We start from the raw sequence: 13,530 nt of genomic DNA on the forward strand, positions 1-13,530 counted from the left end.
CAATAAAAAAGTAAATATTGCAGCTTGAATTGTTTTTCATTGTGAGCAAAATCATTCAGTTAGTTGTGAGCAATGCTGAAAAATAAAATTTGTCACTTGTCATTATGTACTTTGTGCAGTTTTCCCATTTTCTGAGTTTATGGGTGAATTTCATTAAGTGCTACGAGCAGTGTCTTGAACCAGAAAGAGTTACAGGCAGGAGCTGTTCAGACATTCACACTCATGGCTCTTCAAATGTTTCGTAAGCCTTTTCTTCAAAATCCCTGCCCTTTTAACCCCGATCTCTCATGAGTAGCCTGTCAATCAAGCTAAAATGTATGGTTGTCTTTTTGTATGGGCAAAAACTAAGATGTGACCACGACATTCATTTTCACTGTTACCTAAGTCAGCAGTTGAACTCGTTTCAAGTAAAGGCTGATTTACCATGCCCGTGCACCACTATCACCAGTTTGCCCACTCTCTTTGAGACAGTCCACCAGTGTTCCCACTCAGGCGGACATTGCATTAGCAATGAAAGAAGAGCTGTCAAAGTCGTAAGGTCAGTGTGGGCCTAATCCTATAACTTCTTTAGGCAAACTCAGATGAGATCAGATGCCATGGGTGTTTGTGCAAGGCAGAGATCTGGGCTTTGGAAGAAAACAGCCCAATTTTTAATGATGTCATTACACATCAATCTCAAGATTGTTGTGCGTACCAGGATCTCAGAATTTAGTGGGACCAGGACAAGAAATAAAAGCAAGGCCCATCTGTGGGTTGTTTACTGTTGCAGTTATGCCACTTCCTTTCTTTTTTCCCATGGTTATCTTCCCCCCATGGTGTTGGAACAACTTTTATAGTGGGGGGTGCTGAAGATGGAACCCCTGTATTTGGGTGGTTATTACTACTTGAAGCCAGGGGCTGTGGCAGCACCCTTAGTTCCAGCACCTGTGTTTTCCCTTCCTGTGTTTCCACCTGCCACCCCCCCTATTTTCTCTCTCTTCTTCCTGTCTCCATAGTTCTCCCAAGTTACATTTTCTTAAGTCATACATTATTTTGCACATGTATGCCAAATAAAAATTTTAAAAATAAATAATATTGTAACACTTTATTCCTTTTTCTTACTAAGTTTCTGAGAATTTATCTAGCATTAACATAGCCTATTCATTCAATACAGGCAAAGTGTGCAAAAGATAGCTAAAAATCTGATAGGTGATGTGTAAAAAGGCATGAAGTGGTAAAAACAGAGGGCCAAATTCTGTCCTCAGTTATGCTGGTGTAAATCCAGAGTAAGTCCATTGACTCAAGAACTCATTTAAACAATTCAGTACTCTTTTTGCACATTGGAAATTAACATATTCTTGCTGCTCCATAATTTAAGTATAATCCTCATGCACACACTTCCTTTTGGCCTGTAAGTTCTTGTTCTGAGGTGAATGAGTATATTTCTTTGTCAGCGTGGCATAGGGGAACAAAAAAATGAAGATGGTAGTATTCTTGAAACACTACGACTGTAGAAATACTGTATTTCAAAAATATAGCAGTGGTATGGCAATTTTTATCAGAGAGATAGCATGGCAGAAATGAAATGAGCAATGTTAGCACTTGCTGTGAAGCAGGAAATTGATAATGAAAGAGGGGACAAGGCATCAAAAATATATAATAAACTACCACATCTCTGATGTCTGTCAAAGACCTGGTCACTTGCAACCTCTTATGATCTGTACTACTGAACACTATGCTGTTGGAACGTTGCTTTGTTATAATGTGCATATATGATATGAGCTGGACTTCATAGGATCAAGTTTTGCTTAAATGATCTAGTACAAGATTACAAAGGAGATCCTAAGTCAGGGACAAGCTTCTCTTTGTTTAGTTTTTGTTAACAGGCTTTTGCTTTTCTTTGTTTAATTTTTCTTGACTACTACTCTCCCTGTGGCTGTTCTGTAGAAACATTGTTCCCCTGAGGGTGGGAGAACTAGTAAAGCACTTTGCAAACCTAATCACCAGATCTTGCTGCAAAATATTGTGCCTTTAAAAAAATGTTTCTCCTAACTCTCTTTATTTGCTGTCTGATAGAGTGTTGACAGTACACAGTTTAATGTCAGTGTGAAATAATATTTCTGAGCATATTCCATTTCAAAATATAGCATATAAATGTGGAACTGAACAGCGTAAGTTTGTTATGAGCAGAGCTTCACTATCATTGATGTCAAATTATTCCTATTTTTCCACCTCACTTGATTTCACCTGCTTCATATTTCTGTCTCTGTCTATAAAAGAGTCTATCTGGAATTTTAGTGTCTCGCTGAGAAATATAAAGCTGAACAAAAATATTTATTACTTATGATGGGAGATATTGTTTCTATTGTGTAATGCTTAAAAACCTTCACCATTTGGGGTAAATTAAGTTAGGTGCTCAGGTTCCAAAGTTTTGCTTTCTGGAAGGAGCCTCTTAAAATAAGCAGCAATCTAATAAATGTAGATTGGGAAACTGTTTGCAGCTGTTTATATATTCAGGGTGTGCCCCATTTAAATAATGATAGGGTGATAAGGAATTCTGCAGATGGAATTATTATTCCGTAGGTGGTGGTTTTAAAACATTTGAGCAGGTTGCTTTTAAAATTGCATTTATAAATGCAGTCTGAAAAATGTTTTTAAAAAACCATTCTTTGGAATAATGTATAAAATAATATTTTTGTAGCAACTCATAGGATTCTAAAATATTAAGCCAAGATCAATTCTGGTGCAAGAAAATGAAGTTCCAATGGCTTCAATGGAGTTGCACATATTTAAGCTCCCATTGAAGTGAATGGGAATCTTTCCATGTAATTGCTCCAGGAATTAATTTGGTCCAATATCCTTTGCACGAGTCTTGCACTGGCCCAGATCTCTGGAATTTTTTGTATAATATAAAATAATCTAATATCTCATTTAATTCAATGTATCCACATGTGTATGTACTTTTCTGGATCAGAGCTAGCGTATTCAACACCTGGTTGGATTGAGCCCTGTTAAAAGCTTTCTCTAGAGCTGATGTGTCTTTAAATCATGAAAGAGGAAATTTCCATAAAGTGTGCAAGATTAGTGTGGCAGAGAAGTGTTTGAAATTTTGGGGTTTTGCTTTGTGGAATTTTTTGTTTGGGGAGGCTTGCTTTTGTTTGTGCTCTAAAGATACAGATTTTGGTGTGAAATTTTGTATTTGTGACTTCTTTTCACCTTATATAAAACAAGGTGAACAGTAAGACTTATAAATATGAGTCTGAAGAAATATTTGTCTTGACAGACCACCTATTTCAGGGGATTTTATGGCACCTCTTCCCTACATTCTTGTCTTATTAGTCCTCAACTCATTACAAAGACTAGTTACATATCTTCCAGCATCCTGCCAGGTGGGGTCCACCTAAATATCCTTACGAGCTGTTAGTCATCTCCTCCTTAAAAGTAAACCTCTCTTGACTTCAGTAGGAGCTACGTATGTCCAGGAACTATAGGATCATGTAGAAAAACAAGCAACAGAGAAAAAGAAACTTAGTCCTTTCATGTACCATTCCCCACATATCATCTCTCTCTACTGGCATTTATACTATGGTACATGACCTCTTCTTACTTTGATTTAAAATCATATTTTTCTGAAGTATTGACATCGAAGACTCTTGACTTTGCAAGAGTTTCTGACTTTTGAGGCTATGTGCTGAAGGGAAGGTCCCTCTCCTGTAGGTTTCCATGCCGGGAAACCTCCCTCCCCTCTTCTCCCCCCCCCCCCCCCCCCGCACCTGATTTTTGCAGGGTTTATATTTTTATTTCTTTTGTTGCGAGGAGTGGGTTCAAAATACGTGCTCCCCCACTATCAACACTAACTTGTTGCCTCTGCCTTGTGTAATGTTTGTGATTTCCTCTTGTGTTGATAGTGACACTGCTTGTGGGGTCAGTTTGTAATTTTTGCTTTCCTTGTGTAATGTTGCAGAATTTGCTTCCTGGATAATTAGAGTGGAAATTTGCTTCTGTGTTGCTTGTCTCCCTTGTTTATTGCATTCTCTACTCTTCTCTGAAGAAAGGGGGGAATCTTTAGAGACTAGGCATGAGGTTACTTTGCTGTAGAGGAGTTCATCAAACATTCTATCTCCTTGGTCTCCACATTTACTCTAGATCTAAGAGAGTGAGGGGTGAATGGTTATATGAACCATCAGGGGTTTGTGTATTTCTTACATCTTGTGTAGTTAAAAGCTCCTGAGATTCATGTGGCTCTATGCAAATGATATGGGATCTGCAGAGATTAAAGCATTAGGCAAGATCCAGAGTACCTGAGTATAAAATTTTTATGTTCAGCTTAAGTTTACTTGCTTGAGTCCAGAGGATTTTATTTTGCTCACACTACAGAAGTCTAACTGTTATATATCAAATTCTTGAAATAGTTGTTTCAGCTTTGATGTTTTCCCACAAAGTCTGTATTCCAGCATTAGATTCAGAATGTTTTTATGATAATAACAACTGTACAGTACCTCTCAATCTGTCATAGCCTAAATGTGGAACAAAAACTTAAAATGAAGGACTGAGAAAATATTAGTGCAAGAAGATAATAATGTCTTGCATTCATTCTCAAGGAACATTATCTGTTGTAGGATGTCGAGTTCTACTGTCAAAACAATAATACAAGTGAGAACTTTAGCTTTCTTGGGGAAGGATGCAAATTTCAGTCTAAAATAAAGGACTCTCTTATAATGGCAGATGATTGTGATGTACACTATCAATCGAATCTCTTTTTATAATGCTGATGAGTAACCAGAGTCAATGCTGAGTCTGTCAGTTGCAGATATGGATCCATATCCCTGGAATGCAGTCCCGGCCAGTCATATTGCATGGCTTCTCTGGGAAACTTTTCTAAAAGCTGAGAAAGTCTTGTGGCCCTGCAGTTACTCACCACCATACAAGAAATCTAGATATAAGTGCTGAGCTTGGGACTTTGGCAGCAAGTCTTAAGGGCTTTGTGGAGATGGGTAATGCTCACCACTCTGGTTATGGGGAAAGGAAGATGAATGAGATTATCTAAAGAGATCGATAATTATATTGATAATTGGTAGAACAGTACTGGAGTTCACTCACTCTATCTTCTAGACCAAAATCATCTGCACATTTCAAGGCCTGTGTAGAAGTAGAGAGACAGAGAACTCTTCCATTGTAGACCTGGTGTTGTGTGTTCTTCGTCAGGAGTATTTCCCAGTGGTCTGAGTAACACAGAAATAAAGAGAAATATGGCTTATTAATGAAACTGCAGAGGTCAAATTTAGACACCCTCATTGTTATCATCTAGGTTGTGGATTCAGGTCCCAGCCTGGATACTTGGAGAGTGCACTCTGGCCAGGAAGGAGGTCTGTGCACTAGTAGTTTGGGGCTAGAGAGGATGTGCAGAAGGAGAGGCAATGACTGCCCTGCCTACCCTGCTGCATCCTTGGGGGGAAAATAGAAATCTTTTCAGTAGTAGTCGATTTATTATGGTGGAGCAGTCACCAGACCATAGTTTGGGTTAATCAGGATTTTCAGTTTCTCAGGGTAATGATTTCTTAATATTTTCTAAATCTTTAGGGAATAATAAAATTTGAAAAATAGAGATTATAGTTTTGAAGGAGCTCTAATTTTCTATGTATCTGTTATATATGTGACTCTTTTCCTGTGAAATACTGTTTAAAAACAGGTCAGAAAATAGATTTGCGATCAAAGTGTTTCACCATTTTTCAGAACCGTTTTTTTTGTCAGCATGCCATAGGGAATTTGTACCAAATTTAATTTACTAATTAGGATGTGTGTGGAATCATCTCCAGTGTGTATTATTTCGAAATGTGGGTACTTTTATAAACTGCAAGGAGATTCAATTTCATACCATTGTGTTTATAAGTCAGCATTCTTTATAAGGAAAAAATTGGCAAAGGAGAAAATAGATGCCATTTTCATGGGTGATCTAAGGACTTCTATTAAGTTATTAATGCATTAGGAAATAGATATCCCAAAATAAATAGATTATAGTTTCAAGGAAAATATTTTTCTTTTCTTATGAAACGGGGGGTGGGGTAGGAAATGCAGGGATATATGTCAGTTTCCTGCTGTTGTGTTTATAAGATACTCTGATGTCATTCATAAAGGAATTTCTAGATATGCCAACATTAAATTAAAATTCAGAAATGAAAACTTCATTTTAACATGAGGTTATGATTGCTCTTTATCAAACCATAAAAATAATTAAGAAATAAAATGTAAAGGAGTAAATTTCAACTACAAGTTTAGAATCGGGTATGACACCTCATATATATTATCTTTACAAATCACACTCACATCTAAATTCCATCCAAAATATTTAATAAATTTTAGGGGGGATATCTAATAATAAGCATGCTTGGAACAATTATGGTTAGTGATTAGCATATTGTTAAAATGGGTGTTTTTACAGTTAGAACTGATTTAACTTATAAATGGGATTGCAGTCCTCTTTCTAAATCATATCAAAAGGGACACTGGCAAGAACCATCCTAAACACGAGGAGGTGTGAACAACCCAAAGGGAACTAGGTTCAGTTATAGAAAGTTAAAGGTATAACAATATTTCTTCATACCTGGAATACTTGGGAGAGCTTATAGAAAGCTTTTGTTGGGAAGGATAGATACAAAGATAATTTTTATGCAAGTCTTGATTTAAATATTATCATTTTAATAAGTACCTTCAGTTATTTCAATGTGTATTTTGGTAGAGTTAAGGATGGGAATATGGTTTTATAAAGACAATTAAAAAATATGAGTTGTCATGTCCTATTCCAAACTTGAAGTTTAATCCTTAACTTTGTATTTCCTAATTTTTTATGGGTTGATAGAGAGCAGCTGGGGTCCATAACTCATGTTTAAACAAAGTGTTTTGTATCTAAATTTTAATGAAAACATATATTTGTGTGGAGTATATATTCTGTGACATTTGATTAGTTATTTAGGACCAGATTCTTATTCCTTTACTAAGACTGAGTAGTACCTTTTCGGTGATTAACTCTACTGATTTGAAAGGGACTGTTTGAGGTACCTCCTAGTGTAAGGGTGACAAACCTGGCCCTTAATTTGCCAATTTATTTTATAACTTTAAAGCAATTAAAGTTGTTTAACTAACAAACATAAACCATATAAATAAGCTCTGCCTTTTGTTCTTCCAAATAACCCACCCATTTTAGTATGATCTATTATTAAGGGCTAATTTCAGATACTTGTTCTCAAGCTGAATAGCATCTTACTCCACAAATAGTTCCATTGGTGTTCAGGGGACCACTCATGGAGTAAGGGTATCGGAATCTATGTCAAGATTCCACTGCCCTGACTCACATTGAACAGCACCTTACTCCAGGAGTAGTACCATTGGAATCAATGTGACTGATAGTGGCAGAATCAACTTCTTATAGCCCATGTCACTTTGAAATGTCACTCAGTTGTGAAAACCAGCATATGTGAGAGTAGACTCAGGCCCAGGGTATATGATCTAAATCAGGGGTGGGCAACCTACGGCCCGGGGTCCGCATCCGGCCCTTCAGACATTTTAATCTGGCCCTTGAGCTCCTGCCAGGGAGCAGAGTCCGGGGTTTGATCCGTGTGGCTCCCAGAAGCAGCGGCACGTTCCCTCTCTGGCTCCTACACATAGGGGCAGCCAGGGGGCTCCACGCACTGCCCACGCCCCAAGCACCACTGCCATAGATCCCACTGGCCAACCAGATGGGGGACATGCTGCTGCTTGAGGTAAGCACCGCCCGGAGTCTGCACCCCTGATCCCCTCCCACACCCCAATCCCTTGTCCCAGCCCTGATCTCACTCCCGCCCTCTGAACCCCTCGATCCCACCCTCCTGAACCCAGCCGGAGCCCTCACCCCCCACACCGGCACCCCAATCCCCTGCCCCAGTCCAGGCCCCCCTCCCACATCCTGAACTCCTCATTTCTGGCCCCACCCCAGAGCCCGCACCCTCAGCCGGAGCCCTCACCCCTTCCGCACCCCAACCACCAGTTTCGTGAACATTCATGGCCCACAATAAAATTTCCATACCCAGATGTAGCCCTCAAACCAAAAAGTTTGCCCATCCCGATCTAAATCAATGGTATATATTTATCACTTATTTAAAAATATATACTGATAATAGACTGAGGCTCGGGAGCCGCAAGTGGCTCTGTAATGTGTGTCCTGCGACTCTTTGCAGCGTGTGATATTAAAACACTGTGTGATTTAATTATTAACCAATCAGGATGCTTTTACTGTATTATTAACCAATTGTAGTTGGTAAAATAATAATACTCTATCAGTCATTTTGCTGTGAGAATTTTTTATATATATTATGTTTATAAATAAATATATTTATAAATATTTAGTTTTTATAATATTATATAACTATATAATATAATAAAAACTAAATATTTCCTGTTTCATACAGTATAAACATTAATATATAGTACTATAGTGAATGAAACAATGAATTCACACGACTGTGGCTCTTTGGAGTAATGTAATCGCTAATTTGGCCCCTGAACCATTGCGGTCTGAGTATCACTTCTATACACAGTCCAATTTTTAAAGTAGCCAACCAGTTGTATCAATCTGAGACCAAGACTGTCTTTTGCCCCCAGATCCAGTTGGTTTCAAGATCTTGGTCACTAAGGGTTTGTCTACACAGAAAGGAAAACGAAAAAGAAAAAACAACCCTGCAGCAGCAAGTTTCAGAGCCATAGCTTTTTATAAATTTATTATTTTATTTTCTGTTGTTGAGGCAAGTTTCTGTTACCCTAACTCAGCACTTTACGAATAGCCCCACTTACATCAATGGCATTTCCCCTGGAACCAGGTGCTGTTCTACACATGTAAGAATATCAGAAGCTGGCCCTTGATTAACAGATGATATTTAATAGGTGTTAGGTTGCTTAAAATTGTCTGAAATAACACTAGTGATTGTAATAAGTTATTCCATAAAATAGTTACAAACTATAAAAAAACAGCTATTCTATGTGTTCTTACCAAGTTTTATTTTTCCCCCCAATGTTCATTTCTTAAGAAAATTGGCTAAAAAGCGGAAAGAGACATTGAGTAGTACCCGGCAGGAAATGACAGTGATGGTGAATTCAATGGATAAAAGCTACACTGAGCAAGGCACCAACTGTGACGAAGCTTTCTCTTTCATGGACACGCACAATCTAAATGGAAGATGTAAGTTCAAAATGCTTGGGGATGCAGCAGTCTCTTTTATTTTTGAAGGGGGAAGGAGGGTGGAAATGGTTCTTAAAATACTTCTCATTACCCAATCAATTCAGCGGACAGGTTATTCATTTGTGGAAAATCCATGGGATCTAGTATCTCCCACTGTGCAACACATCACAGCATGTATTCTAATGAGCAGGACTGTCAGACATCAAGAATAGGCCTCTTTAAAAATAATAAGGATAACTGAGCTTTTCTGTCTTTCCTTTTCTTCCACATGAACAGCAGAGACATTCTGCAGCAGGTGTGGATTTGCATTTCCCCATCTGTTTATTGTGCTGAAAGTTTTATATCCTTTATGCTTCCCCCACATCCTTCTCCCTCCTCCCCATTTTAGGCACAATTTATTTTTTAAATGTCATCACTTAGTATCTTTGGTTGTCCCAAAGCTCAGTTTATCAGTGTTACATCTGTCTTATTATATCAGGTGCCGGATGATGCTTTCTCACTTGCTAGTGCAGAGAAAGAGCTAACTGAAATTAATCAGTGTGGAGTTTGATAGGCAACTCTCCAAATGTCTCATGTTTGTGATATATCCTGAAAATGAAATTTGGGGGAGTGAAATTTCACACATTGAAATTTGTACTCACCTGCAGACCTTCGGTTGGGGTAAGAACTGTGCAAGGGCCATGCTACAAATAGAACAGTTGTTTTCACAACTGCTGAACGGGAAGAAAAAAGAGAACCAAAAATGTTTACATGAAGTAACACAGGAAAAAGCTTAAACAAAAATCCCATTTGTTGGAGTTTTGGGGCGGGTTTTTTTGTATATCACAATGTTTGCACAGTTTGCGAATTTATCAGCGTTTTAATTTTGTTTCTCGTATTAACATTATACAGAGAGTTGTTTCTGCTTTTCAATAATATGCTTAAGATTTTGTCTTGAAAGAACTCAATTGTGCAAACACTTTCTACTAGATTTATGCAATGAGGCTTCTCTTGATAGTGAGTATCAGGTTCAAAGTTTGTAGCTGTTAATTTACAATTTCATCTCTGTTTAGCACTTGCTTTAAAATAGCACTTTTGGGGGGTCCAGTCTTAGTTGCATTGCTCATGGGAACAGCCCATTGCAGTCTCTGAGATTAGTTATAGAACTGAAGGCCAGAAGGGCTCACCAGATCATCTAGTCCAGAGGTGGGCAAACTATGGCCCGTGGGCCACATCCGGCCCGCGGGACCATCCTGCCTGGCCCTTGAGTCCCGCCTGGGGAGGCTAGCCCTCAGCCCCTCCCCCGCAGCCTCAGCTCGCCGTGCCCTGCGTGAACCGCCAGGTGTAGTGTATTAAATTGCCCCCCATAGGAATGTGCTACTTACGGAGCACCAAGACTGGCAGCCATTAAGCAGTACACCGTAGGTAGCACATTCCTACAGGGAGCAATTTAATACACTGCACCCCGGGTAGGGAAGGCTGTGCGTCCCCAAACAGCCTGGCCCCTGCCCCCTATCCGCCCCCTCCCACTTCCTGCCCCTGACTGCCCCCCTCAGAACTCCCGACGCATCCAACCCCCCATGCTCTTTGTCCCCTGACTACCCCCTTCCAGGGCACCCTGCCCCTAACCTCCCCCCCCAGGACCCCACCCCCTATCCAACCCCCCCGCTCCCTGTCCCCTGACTGCCCCAACCCCTGTCCACAGGCCCCCTGAGACTCCCACACCTATCCAACCGCCCCTGTGCCTTGTCCCCTACTGCCCCCAGGACCTCCTGCCCCTTATCCAACCCCCTCATTCCCCACCCCCTTTCTATGCCACTCAGAGCACCAGGATTGGCAGCTGTAAGTAGTACACCGTAAGTAGCACATTCCTACAGGGAGCAATTTAATACGCTACACCAGCCCTCCAGACAGTTTCGGAACCTGGATGTGGTCCTTGGGCCAAAAAGTTTGCCCACCCCAGATCTAGTCTGACCTCCTGTATATCACAGGCCACCACCAACACCCAGGTCCCATACTTTCCTCAAGGGAGTGAGGGGATCACGGTTTGGCTGTATCTTTATTCACCAAGATATATTTTTGCTGTGGAGCTATTAGATGGTCACAAAAGCAAAAGTACATCTTATAGTCCAGGAAGCAATAAATACTTGAGGCCAGATCCTCATCTTTTGTAAATCATTGTAGCTCTGTTGAAGTCAATGGAACTCTGACATTTTATACTCACTGAGGATGAACTTTAAATGCAAACTTGTCATAATGAATGTGGCTTTCACAGGAACCAGGCTGACAATGTAAACTATTTGTATTGATCTTTTATTAAGGACTCATTCCTATGAGGGGCTCAGAGCATCCTCCACTCTCATTACAGTGTGTGGCCGAGATCCTGCCTTGCATTAGGGCAGTTTTTTGTTCTGACCAGTTCAGCCAGCCCCCAGCAGAAGGGAACCCTTGCCACTGCTTCTTGACTACTGATATAGGGGTGCGACCACGGGAGAAGGGGACCAGTCATCCCCAGCTGCACGGAACATTGACAGCCAGCATAAATAGGAACAGCTTTCAGGTTGCTCCATCTTATGCAAGGGACAGGCACCTGGCACCTGGAGGGTCCAAAGACTCGGGAACAAAGATGGAGCTCAAGCTAGCACTGAAAGAGCATTTGAAATTTCTCTGCTCTGTAGCTGCCTAGTCTCCACATTCAAATCCTACCTTGCTCAATATTTAGGTCTCTGAACTTCTTGAGAGGTTACTAGGATGCCCAGAACATCCTTACATCTAATGGAATAACTGAGGTGGAGCGCTAGTGAAATGCACCACAACTTGCATCAGCCACCAGGGTTGCATGTGCAGTAACCTTTGCTTAAAAGTCTCTGATGGCTCTTTGGCTGAATATCCCTAGATGTTTTATAATTAACAGTCTGTTACCCACTGATTATTTCTGTCCTTTTAATGGTAATGCATGGGTTGTATGTCATACTATGGAATTAACTCAGCTTAGATTGTTTCATTTAACACCCTTATAAAATTACCAGTGTTTACATCTTTAAGTTCTAGTACCAATTCTGAAATGTGAATCACTGGTTGAAAAACACTGTCAGAGAAAAGAATAACCTTCAGGAAACAGTACTGTATGCATATATGTTACCCACCGATCTGAACTGTTAGTAGTACAGCAAAGAAAAAAATGAATTGTAGAAGAATATTTGGCTAACCTATTTGTGGTATGGTTAGGTAACCCTTTTAATTCTCAGAGCTACTGTCAAAAGCAATTGCTGTCATTGTTCCTTGCTTATTTGAAGATCTACATTCGGTCTTACCTTCAAAACATAAAAATATGCTAGCCATCAATGGAAAACTTCACAATGATCAAATTGCTTTATCTGATCAAAACTATTTTCAGAAAATTGGTCCATATTAGCTAAACCATTCTAGTAATTACCCAGCATACTTTCTGCTTCCATTAAAATTGGGAGTTTTGCCATTGCCTTCAAAGGGGGCAGGATCAGGCCCTAAATTAAATCAATTTCATATGCGTATATTTCCAATCTGAAACAGCAAAATTTCTCTTTGCTGCCACTGACTAAATTTTCTTCTCTTTACAGCTGTATCCTCCCCTTCTTCATTTACAATGAAAACTAACACACTGAGCACAACAGTGCCTAATTCTTATTACCCAGGTAACCATTTTTTGTCTTTGTTTCATCCCTTCATAATGCAATGCACCAGTTTCCCTCCTTAAAAATCAAAATGTATACTGTTATCATTTTATTATACATTGCCATAGGAGCGTTATACATTATAACATATTATAAGTAGTTGCTTAGTGTGGCTTTCTGCAGGAAAACTGGGGATCATTTATCAATCATTTACTGTTCTCTCTCTTTTTACCTTTCTGCATTGACCTGCTTATGATGTATGACAGATCCATTTGTGCCAACTGCAATTTTAGGTGAGAACATTTCCCTTTATCAAAGTTTATTGCAGAAATAATTTAGAAAGGTGCAGCTCTGGGTTACAGAACATAGTATCTAAGAGACCAGAGCATTAGGTTTTTGGGAGGGGGAGCAAGCTTTTCTGCAATGAGAATGCTCAGGACAGTTATTGGACTGGCTTCCTACCATCATGGTGCAAAGTTGGGGGATGGGGGAAGAGAAAAATTGCTTTCACATGTGGTTTTATGAAGAAATGTTTATGCATGTATTTGGAATGACACAAGAGAATTTGATTATCATGGAAATTAAAATAGTTTCTCATTATTTTCAGTTTTATCTGTGAACTGAAGATGTCACTTTTGTAAAAATAATGTTTTCCTAATTAAGGATGATATAGAAAATCAGTCAAAATAAAGGTCTGGCCATCTACCAGCT

At 39.6% G+C, this 13,530-nt stretch overlaps 1 protein-coding gene across 11 annotated transcripts in view; it reads left to right on the forward strand.

The window, feature by feature from the left end:
• The window catches only part of PTPRM (protein tyrosine phosphatase receptor type M), a 720,827-nt gene that overhangs the window by 564,961 nt on the left and 142,336 nt on the right, over nucleotides 1-13,530 (forward strand). For 4 of the 11 annotated variants that reach the window (XM_074944607.1, XM_074944611.1, XM_074944609.1 and 1 more), the window contains 3 exons: nucleotides 9,036-9,187; nucleotides 12,766-12,840; nucleotides 13,086-13,112. In XM_074944607.1, the coding sequence (XP_074800708.1) occupies nucleotides 9,036-9,187; nucleotides 12,766-12,840; nucleotides 13,086-13,112 (254 nt within the window). The remainder of the gene's footprint in view (nucleotides 1-9,035; nucleotides 9,188-12,765; nucleotides 12,841-13,085; nucleotides 13,113-13,530) is intronic. The other 7 variants (XM_074944612.1, XM_074944617.1, XM_074944614.1 and 4 more) reach the window with 2 other exon arrangements.

Source organism: Natator depressus, chromosome 2 (assembly GCF_965152275.1).
Source record: "Natator depressus isolate rNatDep1 chromosome 2, rNatDep2.hap1, whole genome shotgun sequence".
NCBI classification, from domain to species: domain Eukaryota; kingdom Metazoa; phylum Chordata; order Testudines; family Cheloniidae; genus Natator; species Natator depressus.